The following is an 18163-nucleotide window of genomic DNA, read 5'->3' as shown; positions in this document are numbered from 1 at the left end:
GGTGGTGGGATAGGAGGAGCAGAGCTTCGTGTTCAGCCCCTAATTGCACCTCCGAGCTCACCCTTCCCAGCCCAAAACGTGCAGAGCAAAGGGCCACGGGCAGCGAGCCCCCACAGCATCCCACCAAACTCCCACCCCCAGCTGGAACCTCATTAAGGAACCCGCTCCCTAACTAATTAACACCAAACAGACACCAGAGGTGCAACCCATCAGCTTCGACACTCAACTCCAGCCTCTACCAGGATCCATCCTGCCCGAGCTCCCAATGGTGTCAGGGACAGCGCGGGGTGAGCAGGACCCCATGGGGACCCTCCCCTCCTCACTGCCACCCCCAGTGCTCCCCCCACTGCTGCCATCCTGCGGCAGAATCCCACAGCAGCACACATGAACTGCATACAGCACCGAAGAGGCACAGTGTGAGATGGCACTGCCACCCGCAGCACCCCGTCCTGCTCAACACAGGGAAATCCAGCACTTATCAAAACTCAATTTATTCCAAACGTTGAGAGAGAGAGATTTTTTTTTTTTTCCTCCCCTCCCTCTCTTCCTCAATCAACCAAAATACTTTACATTTTCTTTAAAAAAATTCAGCGTTAGCCACTGTACAGCTCCCAGGCTTCTGAGCAGCCCCAAGCACACACAGCTTCCCTCCCCCTATTGCTATAACTTAATGTATAAAATCCATCCTCGCAGTGCCTCCCTTCCCAGTGCAGGTACCTGGAAGGCAACACGGAAACAGAAGACGGGGCACCTGAGAAGGCTCTGGGAGCCCTCTGCCTTCCCCCACTGTGGTTTGGGAGACAGCAGAGCTGGGAAGCAGCTGCCCAATGTGGGGCTGGTGGCAGGAGGAGACGCCCGTGGGCCCCGCGATCCCACTGCGCCCCAACGGAGTGATCAGCTCCGTGCCTTGTCCTTGACCAGCAGGACCGTGTGTTGGCCTCCGCTGGACACAGCCAGGACCAGGCGGTTCTCCAGCTGTTTCCCTGTCATCTCCACGGGGCTCCAGACATCCTCCTCTTCGCCGGTTCCCAGCTGGTGGTTGGTGCCCATTCCCCAGGCGAATGCCCGTCCTGCAAAGGAGGCGATGTGAAAAACAGCATCTGGAGCTGGGCAAAGGGGATAAGCAAAGGGTTCCAGAGGGGCAGGCAGGGGGGGAGAGGAGGGAGGAGGCATTTGGGCCTCCCACAGAGCAGCGTTTCATTGCGTGGACTGCCTTAAAGCCAGCACTTTGCCCCCAAGGAGCAATGCAAACGCACCAACGCGCTGCCTGTTCTCATGCCACAGCAAATCCTTCCTGCAGCTGGGGATGCTGCACACAGCCCACAAAGAGCTCCCACAGCAGCACGTCCACAGCTCAGTTGTCTGACCAGCCCCACTGGGTCAGCACGCTCTGACAAACCCCGCTGTCATGTGCCCACAAACACACGTGAGCAGCTGCTGCCCCTGGGCTGGGTGCTACCCGGAGGTGCAGCAACGTGGGGAATGGGCTGAGTCCCAGCCTAGTGTGTGATGGAGCTCTGGGAAGGGATGGCTGGGCAGAGCCCAGGGAGGGGTGGATGAAGGGTGGGAAGGGTACAGGGCAGCTCCTGAGCCCCCCATGGCAGGGAGGCCCCAGCACTCACCATCACTGCTGACAGCATAGCCGACCGATGCGCCGCATGCGACAGAAGAGATGCTGGGGAGGTCTGGGATGACAGTGGGCGTGCTCTTCTCTTCTGCCCCTTCCCCGAGGCCCAGCCGGCCGTACTCAGCCCTGCCCAGGCTGTAAGCTTTACCTAGGGCACAACAGAGAGCAGGAGAGGTGAAGTGAGGAGGGCAGAGACCACAGGAAGCTGGAGCCAAACCCTTCCTGCCCCAGGTCTGACCCTGGAGGAGCTGGGAGCATCACTCCTCCCCACCACATCCCTCAGCAAACCCTCGATCTGACCCTGGGCTCCGCAGTGGGATACAGGACTCTAGGAGGGGGGTTTCTGTCACCATCCCTGCTCTGTTTCAAATTTGAGCCACCTTTTCAACAAGAATACACTTCTGCAAAAGCCAAACAGCCCCTCCAACAGCTCACTCACAGACACAACCACCACACTGCCTCAAACACGAAGGTCTCGGCACGTTTCAGCATTTCATTCTCACCCCAACATCTCCCCAAAAGGATCGGGATCCCCAGGAGCCCCGCTCTGCTTGGCAGCCCCTTCAAGCTGGTGCTCACCCTCTGAGTCCACGCAGACGGTGTGGTGCTGCCCACCAGAGAACCCGACCCAGGACTTGGTGGAGTTCTTGAAGGATGTCAGGTTCTGTGGGGAGAAGCAGGGCTCGGTGCCCTGGGTCCCTGCAGGGCGAGATGCACAAAGCCCAGCACATCAGGCACCAGCACTGAGCCATCCTCACAGGGCCGACCCCACCGATGCAGCTCAGCCCAACCCAGCCCTGCTCCCCCAGTCCCAGTTATCAAATTTCTCTTCACATCCACCAGCTGAAGGGGCTGGGAACTAAACCCAGAGCCCCAAGTGCGATTTCCAGCTCCCACGTGTCCTGCAGTGGGCACTGGGTGTGCACGGTGGGCTCAGGGCATTTTGGAGCCCCAGCAAAGGCAGGAGACCCGCAGGGATGCAAACAAATCTCACCCAGCTGGTGGTAGTTGGAGAGGCCGAACCCATAGATGTGTCCTTCCCGTGTGATGGCAAAGGTGAAGTAAGCCCCACAGAAGGCATCCTGGAAACGCATCTTGCCTTTGCCTCTGACAGGGACACGCTGGGGGACCAGCAGGCGCTCTGGGCACAAGAAACAAGGCATCATATGAGAGCTTATGATTTACACCCTTTTCCTCTCCTCTCAGTAGCAAATCACTGAATTTAAGCAAGCGATTTACAAACAAGCCCTCGAGTAGCCAAGGGAGAGACAGAGTGCCTCTGCTCCTCAGCGAAGCTCTGCACAGAGCCCAGGGACGCAGCCTGCTCGCCACAGCCCCCAGTGTTTCTGAGCACCAAAGCCACTCACGCAGCCCCTTCCGTCCTCCTCTGTTGGAAAAGAGTGCTGGCACCCTGCCCAGCTGGCCCTGCTCGCCACAGCCACACGTGAACAGGTCGCCATCCACCGTCAGCATCACCAAATGGTCGTTCCCTGCAAAGAGACACGGGAGGTGAGCGCAGCAGTCACCCTCCAGATCCCACCAGGGGGACATCCCACCCTGACGTCCCATCTGTCCAAGCTTTCCACGATTCTGTGGCCTTTGGCAGCTTCAGGATCGCTTGACACACCTAAGATCTCTTCTTGGCAGAGGTTCCCCATGGGAAAGTTTCACTGCACGGTTCAGAGGCACAGGAGCCCCCCAACCTCACCTGGATCCTGGACAAACTCCCTGGCTTGCTCTGCTTGGCTTCCCCAGATCTAAAGAGGGCGAGCGCCCTGACCCTGTGGAGTGACAGGGCACGAACTGCAAAGCATCTTCAATCAACTGTTAAGTTAAACTGTAGAATATCTCTTAACTAACTGTAAAACATGTTAATATTTGACCCAATCTGAATTTAAACCACCACCAGGGCTAGAAGACACAACGAAGCCCATCCTTGCACCCAGCTCAGTGCAGCTAAAAGAGAAAATAGGAAAGGAACTCCCTGGACCTTCACCCTTTGCCCAAGGCTGAACAGCCTGCCCTGTGAGCGCCCCTTGCTGACCTGAGACAATTTTAACAACGGGTACATTGAGCTGAAGCAGCGCAGGAACGGTGCTCTTCTTCATGGGCTCCAGCAGCCCGATCACCCCGTTGTTGTCCTGGATGGAGAGATGGGTGCACAGAAATGAGTCACCGCCGCCGCCCAGCAACCGCCAGCAGAGCTTCCAGTGATTTTCCAAATAGCCAACGTACCCGGAAAGAGCCCCAGATGAAAACCCTGCCGTCATCCGTCAGCGCGGCCGTGTGGCTGTCCCCTGCAGAGACCTGCACCACCTTCTCCTGCAGCTCCACAGGTCCTGGGGTGCACTCCGACCCTTCCTCCGAGGTGTCGCGTCCCAGGGCGCCTTCGTCATTGCAGCCAAAGGTGTAGATCTGTAAAGAGAGAGCTGGATGGGACACAGAAGCTCCACAGGAGCTCCACACCCCCAAAATTCCGAGGTCCACGGCACCATCCAGGAGCCGGGGGGAGGGAGACCGCAGCCCCAGCCCCAGCCCCAGCCACACACGTGCAGAAGCGCGATTCAAACCCTGCTCCAGGACACAGCCGAGCTCCCTACGCTTGCAGGGCAGCTCAGCCCCCCGCCCAGCTCCCCACCGGCCCCCAAAGCGACTCACTTTGCCCGTCTCGCTGAGGCACACGGTGTGCATCCCTCCCGCCTCCACCTGCACCATCAGCTCCGGCAGCTGCACCAGGGCCGGCTTCTTCCTCTCCATCACGTCCTGCCCCAGGCCCAGCTGCCCGACGTCCCCCTGGCCCAACACGAGCACCAGGCCGGGCTGCGTGCGGTGCGACGGGTGGCTGACTGAGGGCAGAAAGGACAGATGGAGCCGGAGGGGGAAGCACAGGGAATTAGGAACCTGCCCGGGGAGTTCTCTTACTTTTAAGTTTCTTCCTTTCAGGAGACTGCTCCAACACGGGGCTTTTCTTGGCAGCACGTTTTCCGGACATGTTGGTTGGGATCTGAGCAATGAAAGCTGCTCTGTTCAGGCCTTGCCCAGCCGGCAGAGCGCTGCAGTGCTGCGGTGCAGCTGTCGGTTGGCCTTCCTGGAGACAATCCCTGCGTGTCCCCTCTGCTGCAGTCCGGATCTCACTGAAGGCACTGCCTTAGGACTCAGACACCGATCCGTCCTCCCGCTTTGAGAAAACACAGATCACTTTTTCACATTTTATCCCATCGCACTCGTGCAGAAATGAACCCCCTGCGCTCTTCGCACCACGGGAAGCTGCAGAGCCAGGCTGTGCCCCAAGCTTTGGGACTTTGAGTGCCCTGCCCAGGCTGCGCCCCCAGCACACAGCATCCCGCCCGGCCCCACTGCACGGCTCGGGAGGTGAACGACCCCCGGGGGCCCCGCGTCCCGTTCCCACCAACCGCACCGCCCACATCACACGGGCTGGGGAAGGGGCTGGGGGGCTGCGCGGCGTTTTGCTGCCAACCGCGCCGTGCCCACAGCGCAGGAAGGGCGGAGGGCTCCGCTCCCAGCCCAGCAACACGCGCGGAGCCGCGGATTCGAACTTCCCGCTCGCCCTCCCCCCCCCCCAAACTCCACCACTTCCCCTCCCCACGTGGGGCAGCGCAGGCCCGGCCTTCCACGAGCACGAGCGGACGGACCGAGCGGCTCCGGGAGCGGCGCGGCCACGCGGACCCCTCCCCCACCCCCACCTATTCCAACCCCCTCCTCCAGCCCCGCTCCGCGCCCCCCCGCCCCATAGCCGCGCACCCACCTCCGCCGCTCCGCCGCCGCCGCTGCCGGCCCCGCGCTCCCCGCCCGGAGCATGCGCCGGGGCACGGCGGGCGTCACAGCGCCCCCTGGCGGCCGCGGAGGTCCGGGACCGCCTCCGCAGGGCACGGAGGCTCCGTCCCTCCCATCCCGGGGCGATCTTCGCAGGAGGAGCCTAAAAATCCCCCCAACACCCCGCGCTAAGACGGTGAATGTCCGTACGGTGCTTCTCCCGGCTCTCACCTGATCGCGCTTTTTCCCCCGGAACGATCCGGAGAACCGCAGCGCACCGCAGGGGTCGGCTCTCCATCCTCCCCCACCCAACCTCCTTCAGCAAGAAGCCCTTCAGTTCTTTCTCCCCACCTTCCCCCACTCCCCACGCTCAGCCGTTCTCCCCTCCAACCGATTTCCCTTTCCAGAAGCCCACCACGTCCCCCTTTCCCAGCACCACAGCCGGGCTGCTGCTCCCCGAACCACGTGGGGAGCGTTCCCATAAAGCAAAGCTACTTACAGTCCGGTTCCGAACGTTCAGAGGTCCAATAAAAGCAGCCAACAGGTATAAAAGCAGCCGTTAAGTCCTTCACTTAACAGAGGGAAACAACACCTAAGTACGCTTACCAGGAATTACAACTTTCATCCCTAAAATAGGGATAACGCTCCAACCCCCAACGACCCACTCAGCCCTAAACCAGCAAGCAGTTCTGGTTGCAAACGGCACAGAGCCGCTGCTTACTGGTACCAGAACTCACGGAGCATTAAAGACAGCAGAGCTGTGAGCTCCCTGCGCCAGCTCCAATTGTCTCCCAAAGGGGGGGGTGGGCAACCCAACCACACAGAGCCCTGAAATCTTAAGAGGTTTTGTTGGTTTCTTGAGCTTCAGAGGATGACCCAGCAGCTCGCAGTCACACCACAGAAAATAACCACACAGCAGCGTTTCAAAAGTCATTTATTTGTCAGGCACTGATGCAGATGTGTCTCAGAACACTCACAGAGGAAATTCGGACCTCCCCAAACGGACACGCAGCACCCGCTGTGCCCATCTCACACAGCACATTCCCACTGCAGCCCTCCTCCCCAGCACCGGTTCTTCCTCAGCAGCTGCCTCTGCTTCTCAGCCTCCTCGTTGGGTGGAGGAGCACACGGTGCTGCTCAAAGATCTGCTTCTCCCAGCCGGTATAACGAGGCACCCACCGAGCCCAGAGGCTCCTGTATGCTCTCCTCACACACAGCTCACTCACACGGGCTCAGTCCCCGCAAACCCCAGGTGCAGCAAGGGGCACCTCTGTATCAGCACTGCTTGGAGTGGGGGCAAGGAGCAGCGTGAAGCACGTGGTCTGATACCCCCCGACAGCCCCTTCCACACTGCTCCAAACTCCACAGGCCAGGTTGGATCGCACCCCTCAGTCACATTCACCTTTCTGCCACCACTCACACTGCTGTGCTCAGTACATACTCACCGTCACTGCAGACACAGCTGCTGACATTCAACTACAAACCTTCAGCGTCTGCAACAACAGAAACATCAAGAAAACTTAGTTACTCAAGTCACAAATGGATTTTACTACTTTTTTGCGTGGCAGGAAGGATACGATCCATTCTGCTATCTCATTAGAGATGTGCTCATCGGTCACAGCACAACCACGTGCTTTCAGTGCATGCCCACCATCCCCCTGCCTCTGCACAGCCCCAATATCCCAGCACTACGGTGCATCAGAGCGCTGCGGTGCTGACCCACAACCAGCTGTGTGTGACCTCAACAGGGGCTGCCCTTATTCCTATCAGCACAAGAAGAGCTCTGCAGACCCCAAACCCGCTCGGTAAGGATGTGTTTCCTGCATGGTTTATCTCCTCTGTCATTGCCCGAAGGCTCAGAGAAGCAGTAGGAATATGCAGGCTGCAGACACGAGGCCCGGCTTGTTCTCCAACGACGTGGAAGGGGAATATACGTCTCGGGCCCGAAGGCCTACGCTCCCGTGCGCCACACGGACAGAGCCGAGAGAGAGCTACTTCTCCGGGTGTCCTCGTTGGGTCATGGCCATGTGCCCCCCCTCCGGACAAACGGAGCGCAGCGATACTCACAGCGGCAGCGGGCGGGGTTGGGCCGCGGGGCAGCACGACAGGCCTGGGGGAGAGGAGAAACGCTTGTGAGGGCCGGCGGGGCCTGCAGCGTGGGCCCCAGCAATCCATATAGCCGCCACAACACACACAAGTAGAAGATAGATCAGAAAATGCAAACTACACAATGAAGGCCAAAGCAAGCCACGCCAGGAGAGGCCGCGCCGTGCCCTACTCCCTGCTCCCCCCTCCCCCTTACCTCCTCACGCCGCCGCTCACCACCAAAAGAGACCGATGGCTCCTCCGCTTCTTTATTTATAGAGCCAGATGAGGGGGCGGAGCCTGATCGCGCAGGCGCAATGAGCAGAAAGCAGCGGGCCGTGTGCAAAGCGGCACGGCGGAAGGGAGCGGGCACATTGCGCGTGCGCAGTGGGAAGGCGGGAACGGCGGACGCGCATACGCAGTAGGAAGGCGGGAACTGCGGGCTCTTCCGTGAGGGGCGGTAGCGTTCGTCAGGCAGACGCGCACACGTACAGAAAGGTCATCCGAAACGCAACCGCGGGAGCAGTTTAAAAAAAATAAAAACAATAATAAAAAAAAAATCCTAAAATACTTTTATTCAATAATTAAAATCTGTTGAGGAGACAGATATACAACGCAAATGATTGTAGGCTACAGCCGTGCTGTACGTGGGGAAGCTGTGAGGGCCCAGCAGGGGCTAAGCCAGGCCAGGACTTCCCCTCCCCACAGCCCTGCAGTGCTGTGATCCTCCCTTCATGCTCAGTGCCATCATGTTTGTGTTGTGCACAATAACAACTATTTTTAAGGTCACTTTTTAAACTTCCCGCCCGCACAGTGATATCATCAAGTTTCCAGTAGGTTTTGCTGTAAAAATGAGACAAGGCAAGTTCAACCCTGATTTGGGAGAGTAAAAAAGAAACATCTGAGAGGAAGCAGCAATAAAAAGCACTGACTGCTATCACAGCTTCCCCAAATTAAAGAGTTTGTAAAAGGCAACAGTCATTTCCTGGTTCTGTCATTTGTTAAATGAGCACAATTATCTCAATACGATCCATTAGTATCACAGCGAGTGTGAGAGAGTGGGGAGGGAATGTTTTATATCTTTGTGTTTTCATTTTGCTTGGGTTTTTTTTGTAGATTTTTTTGTGTTTTTTACAAAAAAAAAAAAAAAAAAAAAAAAAAGACGCAGCATATGTTAATATCTATACAATTCCCTTCCAGGACAACAAACCGTTGGTCAGTAGTGATTCAGGACATGAAAGATAACAACAGACGTAAGCAAAGCCAAAAAACAGCGAGTCTGATGTCAGTTGTCTGCACACAGCAAATACACACACGTGTCTCCTAGCACATCTCCATTCCTCAGCTCTCCAGCACCAGAGCTGGTTTTTCTCCTCTTGCTAAGGAGGAGGACGCAAAGGGGTCGCTCCTAAAAGGAGCACGTGCAGCTGAGAGCTGGGCCTGGCACCACAGGAAGGGAGCTGGGGAAGGAACTGTTTGCTCGTGTGTGCACGGTCTGGCAGGGATGCTGGAGCCAGAAGAGAGGCGTATTGCTGAGCTGCACGAGGTATAGTGTTCGCTTCCAGCCTGATGGCACTCGAGACGTGTCTGTTCCAGTGAAATGCTACATTCAGCCTGGATCCCCCTTCCCGGCTGAAAGCCCTTTTCTGGATTCGTTTTGAAGGCAAATCTTGGAAGAGTCGAGGTTCTGCCCTCGCTGTATTGCCCAGGAGAGGGATGCAGAGAACTTCCAGTCCTCTTGGGTCTCTTGTTCCCTCTTGGAAGATTATGGTCGGTGGTACCTAAAAGCCAAGTTAAAAAGCCAAGTGTCATCTTGGAACTTGGGTTAAGCACTTACTGAAGCATTACAGATCACTGATAAGAATAAACTGAATTATCTCTGAACTTTCAGCCCTCGGTGAAGCTGTTAACATCCAAAGTTTTCATCTCTGCCTTAGAAAGCTCTTGCGCTCTGCAAACACAGCTCAGCCACGGGGGGCCACGATACGCAGGTTACTTCTGTCTAGGGAATATTGTTTTTCCTAGAGAAGCAGGCAATATGGAGCCTAAAAGCAGAATCTCAGCATGCCACGATCCTTGAGGAGGTACAGTGCACCCTGCTAGGCTTGATACTATAGGCACCATAATGGTATGTGCTCACTCACCGTGTGAACTGCTTGCTCTCCTCATGGACTTCCATTTCACAGCTCTTAAACTCGTTTAGCTCCTTCCGGATGGCAGCCTGCATGAGAAGAGAGAGAGCTGTTATCTCCTGCTAGAGCATACCACCCTCTATCCCCATTTTAAGTGAGCTTTAGACATGGGAAGAAGGCACTGTGGCTCCAGCGTTCCTGCTGATATCATCTTTTGGTGGTAAAGTGAAGAGTAACAACAGATTTTAAATCTTAAGCCTGAATCCCTCAGCATCTTTAAGTAGAGGAAGAAGCTCAAATTGCAGCAGCCACCCCCACCTTTCGCAGTCACTTCACACCAGGCTGTTTAACCTGCCCCACCTCCTCCGCACCCAGGGCTGGGCAGCCCCCACAGGAGGCCAGGGAAGGTGACAACAGGTATCTCCCCTGCCAGCTTGCCTAAGCCTGCTTCAGCCTGTGAGGAACTGCACTCCTCCAACCAACATCTGTACCCTGCATCTTCTTATATCATCACTCAGAAGCCACTACAGGGCAGACATGCAGGCTCTGTGTCCCCTTGGAGGGGACAGGAAGCAGGGCTGAGTCCAGCACACAGGGCGAACGTGCACTGCTGGTAGTGGGTGGGGTGCCAGAGGTGGAAAGAACAGAGCAATTCACCTTGGCTCACCCTTTTGTCTGGGACATCCCATCTGACTCCCTGCCCCTCCCTGGGGCCGGGGCGCTCCCTGTTACCTTGTCAGCAGGTGTAAGCTTTGTCCACGGCTTATCTGCTCTCCGGTCGTAGTCTTGAGCATCTGTTACTTCCACATACTCGTTAAACCTCAGGATCTTCCTGGCCTGCAGCTCTGCCACTGTAGGCCTTTGGCTAAGCTGAACACGAGAATGAAAACAGTTTGTGCCTTGTCCTCAGAGCAGCTCAGGAGCAGTCACTCCATGCACAGCAAAGAGCAGTTCCCACTGGTCCTGAACCACAGATGGGAAGCTTTTCCCCAGCAATGAGTAACAGCAGCGTGTAACCTGGGCACCGTGGCCAAAGCAGCCGTTGCTCTGCACAACTTCTCTCGAGCTGTAGTTACTTTGGAAATGGATTTCCAGGAGCCTGATGTGAACATCGTAGCCACCGAATTATGGTTCTACAGGCAGGCCAGCATCCCTTTCAAGTGCCAGGTGCCAAATTTAGTTCCCATCTAGCTTGTTACACTTGATACCAGCTCAAATCTGTCAGTGCCAAACCTGCTTGTGGTGCCAAGAGCTCTGACAACCCACATTCCAAAGTCACCGCGGTCAGAGGGCGCTGGGGACAATTACACAACAGCCCCGTGACCTCACCCACAGCCAGGCACCTCCTGGCCACCACCAACCCCCACAGCTCTGCCAGATGGCCATCGCAGCACGACAGCCTGCAGTACCTTTCTGGTGAGCCTGCGTTTGATCTCTCGCTTCTCAGCCTGACGGTCAGCTTCATTTTTCGCTGCCAAGTGGAAAAAACAAACAAACAAACGTCTTTTTTTTTCCCGTAAGCATCACAAGCTTTGAAAGGTGCCTTCTGTCAATACCCTTCCTCACCAGCAGCCCACTGAATGACAGTGGTCTTGTGGGCCTTAACGCAGTGTGAATGAGTCATTCTCTCCAGCTTTCTGTGTATTTAAGATTAATGGCCATTCCCTCAAAACCACTTTGCGGATTACTCCTCCCCCAAGCTATTATAGTAATAGTTTTGAAGAGAAAAGCAGTGCAGATAAATATTTAAAACTTCCTGAACTAACGTTTCCCTTTCCCCAATATGTTTATTTAAAACTTTTGCAGAACAAGGTATGGCCAAAAGAAACAGCACTCACTGAACAATGAACTTTTTGGATCCTGCAGTACAATGCTGTAATGTCTGGGCCACAAAGAGAAGTCCAGTCCAAACAAAAACTTTGCTGTGCAACTTCAGAGCAGTCTTAACCAACTTTCCCTGAGCTATCAGGCAGGGGATGGGTGGCCTTTCCATAACGTGGTGCTTTGAACTGTACTGTGTGCTATCCCTGCTACGGCCTGATTTTCACCAGAGTCAGTAAAAACCAGCAGAACTGCTTTACTACAGTGATACAACCAAAGCACAGACCTCCATCGCTACGTTTCAAGCAGACTCCGCATACGCTTGGACTAAAATGTCAGATGAAAAACAAGGCAGCTTTTATTTTATTACTTAGAGCCGCTAGAGAAGCGCTACTCACGCTGAAGTATGTTCCTCTGCTCCAGTTCTTCTGCTGTGGGCCTCTGACTCAGTCGCCTAAAGAAAAGCACGGCAAGAGCATCGTGTGTTATCTGCTCATCCACCAGTAGGGCACAAAGACCACCAGCCACTGCTGTCCTGCTTTGGGTTCTCCTCCCCTCCACTCCATCAGCAGCTCACCCACAGGCCCAAGCCAGGAAGGCACTACAGAAGCTCATGGATAACTTCTCAGTGCTGTCAAGCAGACAGGCTGGAATATCAACAGCCTGAGCATCGGCACGCAGCCTGCAGCTTGCAGCTGTTCACAGCTTTATATGCCAACCGTATTTTACAGCAGCAATGCTTCTGTAGTCCTTGAGATTCTCCCCTCCCAACACATTTAACATCTGTAAACAGCACTGGTAAGAGACATTGCTCAACTGCTCTGCTCCAGGAGAGACTTCCAGCCTTGGTAACTGAGGGGAAAGCAACACTGAGCCTCCAGCCCTGACCCAGAAGCCCTGCCCAACCACCTGCCATGCTGCAGCAGAGGCTGCTTGGACAAGCAGCAGCTTGTGCCCAGGGTTCAGACACACCACCCTCCTCCGCTCCTTGTACCTGATCAGCGTCGTCCCGATCTGCTGCCGAATTTCATTCCACTCCTCTTTGCTTTTCCGAGGGAAGACAATCTTTTCTTCCTGCACTGTGGTGGTGTTCCCCAGCTTTATAGCCAGCGTGTCTTTCCTCTTCACTTTGTTAGCCAGCGTGCCTGCGGGGAGGGAGAGGGATGGGACGGGACTGAAGACCGCAGTGCCTGAGAGCAGCGAAATGAGCCACTGCCAGTTGTGCTTTCCCTAGGGCTTGCTTTCCCAGCTCACTACAGCTCCCAGCTTGCTGGGTCTGATCACTACAGCAGCAGCCAGCATCCCTGTGCGACGCCCCTCCAGCTGAAGGGGTGGGACAGCACAGGCCACCTGCAGCTGGAGGGGGGTCAGCAACCTGCAGCCGGAGGGGCAGCATCTTGTCAGATGAGCATACAGGTTTGGCTGCCGTAGCCTTTGAAAAGGTAGGGGAGAGGACACGTGGTGCATCATGAAACCAAGAGCCAGCTGCTTTGAAGCGCTGTGTGAACTGCTCTTTGATACCGAGCTCAATACAGCCGGGCACAAGCTCAGCAGAGAAAGAAAAGGACAGCTGCAATGTCAAAGCCTTACTGTTATGGCTTTCATCTTCTTCCTCATCCTCCTCCTCATCTTTGTACAGGATGGGCCCCTCCGAGTCAGAGTCACTCATCCCTTCCTCTCCCTCCTGCTCCTCCGGCAGGACCTGGGGCACCAGCATTGGGATGACGGTGATGGACGGCACGTCCCCGATATACACACGTGGGCCTGAATTCTGCTCCTCTTCCTGATCCTCCTCTTCCTCTTCCTCATCGTCTGGACTAACGAGAAGCACACCATTACATCTCTTTGCACACCCCACAGACGATGCCCTGTTGGCTCCACTCAGCCCACTGAAGGCGGGACGGTGAGGAGCCCAGGAACCCGAGCAGGAAGAGCAGCCCCAGCCTCGTGATCCCCCACCATCCCCAGAGCACAGAGTAAAGGCCAGAGACACTGCAGAAAAACAGCCCTCTCACTACCCAGCCTCGAGACTTTCGAGTTCAACTCTGTTATAACACAGGACAGTCCTTCTCCCACTTCTGCTTTGCAAAAGGAAAGACTAAGCAGGCCACGAATGGATGAAATCCAGGATCTTGTTTTGTCTTAGCGCAATTAAAGCCAGGCCAGATCCCTGGCACCAGCCCGCATTTGTACTCTGGAATACATTTCCCTTTGTGAGTGATGAAATTCCAGAATCAGGGTTAATTTCCTGAGAAGATGTGTCAGGTTCCTGAGAGGCTGAAACGGATTCAGCCAACAGGCAAAATGGCTGCAAACGAAGCACCCGGCCCAGCACACGGTCTCTCACCATCACAGCCCCAGCACTGTGCCTCGCTGTGAACCACCACCACCACGCACCAGAGCTACTCACACTTTCAGCATCTCGATGGTGACCGGCAGGGACCTCGTCCTGCCCATCGTGCCGTTGTCCTCCCCAAGGCCATCGTTCTCAAAGAGCAGAGAGTGAGCTCTGTGCGAGCCCTCGGCGGGGGGGGTGACGGGCAGGGGACTGGCCAAGGCCTGCTGGATCCGGATGTGCAGAGGGATTTGGGGCAGACGGGGCAGCCCGGGAGGTTCACCAAAGCCTTGCTCTGCCGTCCGCTTCGACACCTCCAGGGACCTGAAGTCTTTGGGAGGAGGGGGGGTCTCCTTGGGCAGGTCCAGGGAGCGCGGGGCATCCAAGACAGGGGTGGAGTTGGGCAGGGGCATGCGTGGAGGCTCCGGAGGGATGTGTGTGGGCAGCGGTGGGGATGGTGAGGGCGGTGGGTAGGTGGGTGCCATGTGCAGTGGGAGCAGTGCGGGACGGCTCGCTGTCCAGTCACCTGGGGGCTTGGAGGGGAGGGCTGCCTCCGGTGGGTTGGTAGGCAGGAGGCCTCTCTTCGGTGGGAGAGGAGGGGAAGGCTTGGACAAGCCTGTGCCACTGTTTATTGCTTGAGAAAGTTCCGCTGAAAACAAAAAAAAAACAACACAAAGGGCGTTTGCCAGATTCCCTTTGCTAGCGTGGAACAAGCACGGGAAAGTATTCAGGTGCCAGAAACAAGCAGATTGCAAGCCTCTAGTTTGTTCTTCCTCCAGCAAAGGTGAGACTTGGGAGAGCAGCCAAAACCAAGCAGGCTGGGAGAGGTCTGGGCATCCTGCTGCTTCGGGGAGAAGAGCAGCAGCCCTCCAGTGACAGCAGATGGAGCTCGACCTGATCCAGCTCTGCCTCAGCCAAGGTACACAGAGCACTTTGTGGCTGTATTCACAGTTCTGTTTGCAAAGGGATCAGAGACAACCATGGCAACCCGGACTCCAGCTGTGTTAACAACTCCCTCGCACACTCAACAGCTTTGGGGAAATGTCACCCGAAGGCGAAAGTCAGCAGAAGTGCAGGCAGCAAGATGCTCTCCACATTTCCCCTCACCTGCAGGCCCAGCCCACGGACGCCGTGCCACCTGCAGGCGATGGTGACAGAGTGGCGGCCCTAAGCGGGGCCTGGAGGAACCTGCAGCCCCCGGCACCACGAGAGGGTGCTGTGAGCCGGGAGAGCTGCGCTGAGATAAAGGCTGCATAGCTGCAGAGAGGTGAGCACATTTTTGGGATGTTTTGCATTTTTAGACTTCCCTTTTGTAGATTAAGAGTCAGATTGTGCAAAACACCGAATGCCCTCAGCTCCCGTCAGCCTCAACCCAGAGAGTTTCAGCATCCCCTCAGCAGCGCTCCAAGCCTGGTGGGACCAGGCTCGAGTCACTCTTAGGATAAGGGCAGACAGGTTTTGAAAGAGATCGGCTGGCTGGCAGAAGGAAGAGGGGATGGAGAAGGGTCAGGTGCCACTCAAAGCATCCCCTCCATGAGAGGGGGATACCTCTGTACCGACCGGCACAGCTGCTGCCCAGCCCTGAGCCTTGCTTTCAGCTCCTGCGTGCCTGGAGTCAGAGCCTGCATCAGAGACCAGCAGAGAGCTCACAAAGCCAATTCCACTGCTGCTGTTTATCCACAGCAACAAAACAAGGCCTGCACGGCAGTGACAGCACGCACGCTGCAGTTACAGCCCATCATGCAGGGAACGCACAGCCCTGCAGAGAGAAGCAAAACCTCCCTGCATCTCCATTTGAACCCAAGTAACGCTGCAGGTCCGGCTGCTCCCCTCCGCATCCCTGCAGCCCGTGTGTGGGAGAGGGCTGGGGCTGAGCACACGTTTGACAGACTGCTGTCTTCAGCCACGTTTTTTGTACCCAATTACCTCCTGCAATTAGCACCGGGGCTTTTCAAATACCACCTCTGATGTGTGCAAACAGCTTAAAGAAAACAAGAAAGTATTTCATCAAGCGCTCAGGCATGGTCAGACTAATCAAGCTGGTCTGGCATACAGGAGTGTTTAATGCCATACCAAGGTTGCTTGCAAAACCTGCTAGAGCAAGAAGCTCCAAACAGAACGGAGGGATGCAGCCCAAGCTCCAAGCAGTGGCTCGGGCTGCTTCACACAATGTAGGCTCCCAGCACTGCCTCCCCCAACCACACCTGGGCAACGCCTCCAGTTTCTGTGATAACAATGCAGATGTGTCTCACTGATTGGCTCAGGAACCTCCCTCCTGACCTGCACTAACTGACCCAACCCAAAGGTCAGCAGGGCTGTGACACACAGCAGCTTATCACACGGATTGAAGTTGTCTCATTTCTCCCAGCAGTGCTGCACCTTTAAGGCCTATAAAAATCCTGAACAGAGCAGGACCTCGCTCTGCTTTAAGAAGCTCTCCCCAAATCACCTCCTTGGAAAGCTGAAGAATTAAATACCTCAAAGTGTGAAGATTCAGCTTGAATTACACAAGAGCATTCACCCGTGGGACGGGTCGTAGGACTCATAACATGGCAATACCCCATCACAGAGCTCAGAGAGGTGCCTGACTACAACCAGTAAGTTTGAACCACCCCTGCCAGCACCTGGCACACCAGCCATAGCACACATTGCTCAGCATGATGTGGATTTTTGCTCAATTGATGCTAAAAGCATTGATTCTCACTGACTACAGCTCTGCACAGCAAAAATCTCACACGCCATCTACCACTCCCAGCTGTTCACAGATGAATCCCAGCTCTGAGTGAAGCATCAGCATTTAAAGACAGTCTTAAAACGCCCTCTCCTTGCACCACTCCAAAGCAGGCAGGGATTCCCTCCTGCAGGTAATGCTGGAGGAGTGCATGTTTGACGCACTGGATGGCTTATGGCAGGTGATGACACTGTTCCAGCACACGTGTGCCTGGGCTAAAACCTTTCAAACCTTTGGGGAACAACTGCCCGACGTTCATGATAAATCCAACCATAAGAAAGGAAGAGATTCTCAAAGGGAGGGCTTGAGAACGCCCACTGCAGCAGCTTTGGAGGCACTTACCTATCACGGAGCTGTTCCTGTTGGTGGGTTTGGGTGGGGGGACAGGAGGCTGTTTGGCAGGGGCTGTGCTGGTTGTACTCGTAGGAGCAGTAGTGTTGGCACTGGTGAGAACAGGGGGCAGAGTCCTGGGGGCTGGGGAGGGGGCAGCTGTGGAAACGACTGTCTTTGCCACAGCGGGGGCTGCGGAGGAGGGGTCAGTTTTTGCAGTGCTGCCGGCGGGTGGGGGATCCTTTCCCTGCGGCTCATTTGCCTCCTGGGAAGTGGAGGGAGGTCTTTTGGGAGGAAGCAGAGGCTGGCGGGGCTGTGGCTCCTGAGGCGGCTCTGATTCGGAACCAGGGTGGCTGCTGGATGAACCTGCAAAGAGATACAGTGTAAGAGACCAAAGGCAGCGAGGAGGCGAGAAGAATCAGATGAGAATTCAAAGCCAGCACTATAAGAATCCCATTTTGCACGCAGCTGGTTTCTTACCGTGTCTTTTCTTCGGTTCCTCGACCAGAACAGACTTCCTAAGGCTGGAGGACCTCGTGGCCTCCTCTTCCTGGCTGTGCAGGTTACCGACCCCAGGACCACCAATGGGCACCGTGTGGCCATTCTTCAGTGCAGACGGATTCACCTTGTCTGGCTCTTCACCATCTGCAAGGGGTGGGAGGAGAGAAGCAAACAGAAAACATTCAGAAAGCGCAAGACAGAGGAGACACAGCTGAGGTGAGCTGTTACCGATCTGCACCCATTTCTCCCTGGTTTCAGGAACAGATCTTCGGTCTGCCTTCTGCAGAGGAGAGCACAGCAACACCAACTGGAGCTTGGGCTGAGAGCTCTTTGTTTCACTAGCAGCAAGCAGAACAGTACAGTACTGTACCCCATCAAGCAGGGCTTTCCTCAGCAGCTCCTTAATCTCCCACCTTATTTAGAAAGAATGCTACCACACTTAAAAACCAGTGGACTAGGAAGCTGCAATCACAGTTAACCTCCAGCAGCTTCCCCACCAACTCACCTCAGGAGTAATCACACATTCTGTGCTGCAGTACAAAATCCAGCACTAGCCAAGTCACACACATTGCACATGAAACAACAGATGCTGACAGTGCCTTAATGTGTGTTGAAGCACCTCCATTTTCCTTACGATTCCAGCCCTGAATTTGGCACAAAGATCACGTTTTGCTCTATGCAAAACATCCCACATCCATTCTCATGGGGCAGTGCCTGTTCTGACTGTTGGATGCCTGCTGTACTGAGGAAATGCTGGTGGTGGGGGGACGATTGGATGGGATGATCTTGGAGGTCCTTTCTGACCTTGGTGCTTCTATGATTCTATG

General features: G+C 55.5%; 2 protein-coding genes and 1 non-coding gene across 8 annotated transcripts in view; all 3 read right to left on the bottom strand.

The window, feature by feature from the left end:
* Nucleotides 1-475: 475 nt before the first annotated feature.
* RCC1 (regulator of chromosome condensation 1) lies at nucleotides 476-7764 on the bottom strand. The gene is made up of 14 exons (XM_085208541.1): nucleotides 7704-7764; nucleotides 7469-7511; nucleotides 6847-6894; nucleotides 5901-5972; nucleotides 5394-5564; nucleotides 4550-4805; nucleotides 4286-4473; nucleotides 3863-4042; nucleotides 3672-3768; nucleotides 2995-3117; nucleotides 2622-2768; nucleotides 2207-2326; nucleotides 1623-1775; nucleotides 476-1070 (listed from the first exon to the last, which is right to left on the bottom strand). Exons 6-14 carry the CDS (start codon nucleotides 4617-4619, stop codon nucleotides 895-897), a joined length of 1254 nt encoding a protein of 417 aa, XP_085064667.1. The 5' UTR covers nucleotides 4620-4805; nucleotides 5394-5564; nucleotides 5901-5972; nucleotides 6847-6894; nucleotides 7469-7511; nucleotides 7704-7764; the 3' UTR covers nucleotides 476-894.
* On the bottom strand, nucleotides 7213-7417 carry LOC116217437 (small nucleolar RNA SNORA73 family). Its single transcript, XR_004161983.1, has one exon. It is a non-coding gene; the product is annotated as a small nucleolar RNA SNORA73 family (small nucleolar RNA).
* A 271-nt stretch (nucleotides 7765-8035) lies between the features above and the next one.
* Nucleotides 8036-18163, bottom strand: part of PHACTR4 (phosphatase and actin regulator 4) — a 41271-nt gene continuing 31143 nt past the window's right edge. For all 6 annotated transcript variants that reach the window (XM_085208537.1, XM_085208539.1, XM_085208540.1 and 3 more), the window contains 10 exons: nucleotides 17316-17480; nucleotides 16848-17201; nucleotides 13850-14423; nucleotides 13030-13256; nucleotides 12434-12584; nucleotides 11838-11893; nucleotides 11028-11089; nucleotides 10351-10488; nucleotides 9631-9707; nucleotides 8036-9267 (listed from right to left, as the gene is read on the bottom strand). In XM_085208537.1, the coding sequence (XP_085064663.1) occupies nucleotides 9252-9267; nucleotides 9631-9707; nucleotides 10351-10488; nucleotides 11028-11089; nucleotides 11838-11893; nucleotides 12434-12584; nucleotides 13030-13256; nucleotides 13850-14423; nucleotides 16848-17201; nucleotides 17316-17480 (1820 nt within the window). In that variant the 3' untranslated portion in view covers nucleotides 8036-9251. The remainder of the gene's footprint in view (nucleotides 9268-9630; nucleotides 9708-10350; nucleotides 10489-11027; nucleotides 11090-11837; nucleotides 11894-12433; nucleotides 12585-13029; nucleotides 13257-13849; nucleotides 14424-16847; nucleotides 17202-17315; nucleotides 17481-18163) is intronic.

The sequence above is a fragment of the Meleagris gallopavo genome, chromosome 25, assembly GCF_905368555.1.
Source record: "Meleagris gallopavo chromosome 25, MGAL_WU_HG_1.1, whole genome shotgun sequence".
NCBI classification, from domain to species: domain Eukaryota; kingdom Metazoa; phylum Chordata; class Aves; order Galliformes; family Phasianidae; genus Meleagris; species Meleagris gallopavo.
This window is presented reverse-complemented; position numbering and strand designations above follow the sequence as displayed.

Excerpts from the sequence above, each read along its gene's own strand:
- RCC1 (XM_085208541.1), bottom strand. The coding sequence starts at position 4,619 with ATGTCCGGAAAACGTGCTGCCAAGAAAAGCCCCGTGTTGGAGCAGTCT. Across the intron at positions 3,769-3,862 it reads TCATCTGGGGCTCTTTCCGG|GACAACAACGGGGTGATCGG; the intron begins GTACGTTGGCTA and ends CTCTCCATCCAG. Across the intron at positions 2,769-2,994 it reads AGGAGGACGGAAGGGGCTGC|AGCGCCTGCTGGTCCCCCAG; the intron begins GTGAGTGGCTTT and ends TCTTGTGCCCAG.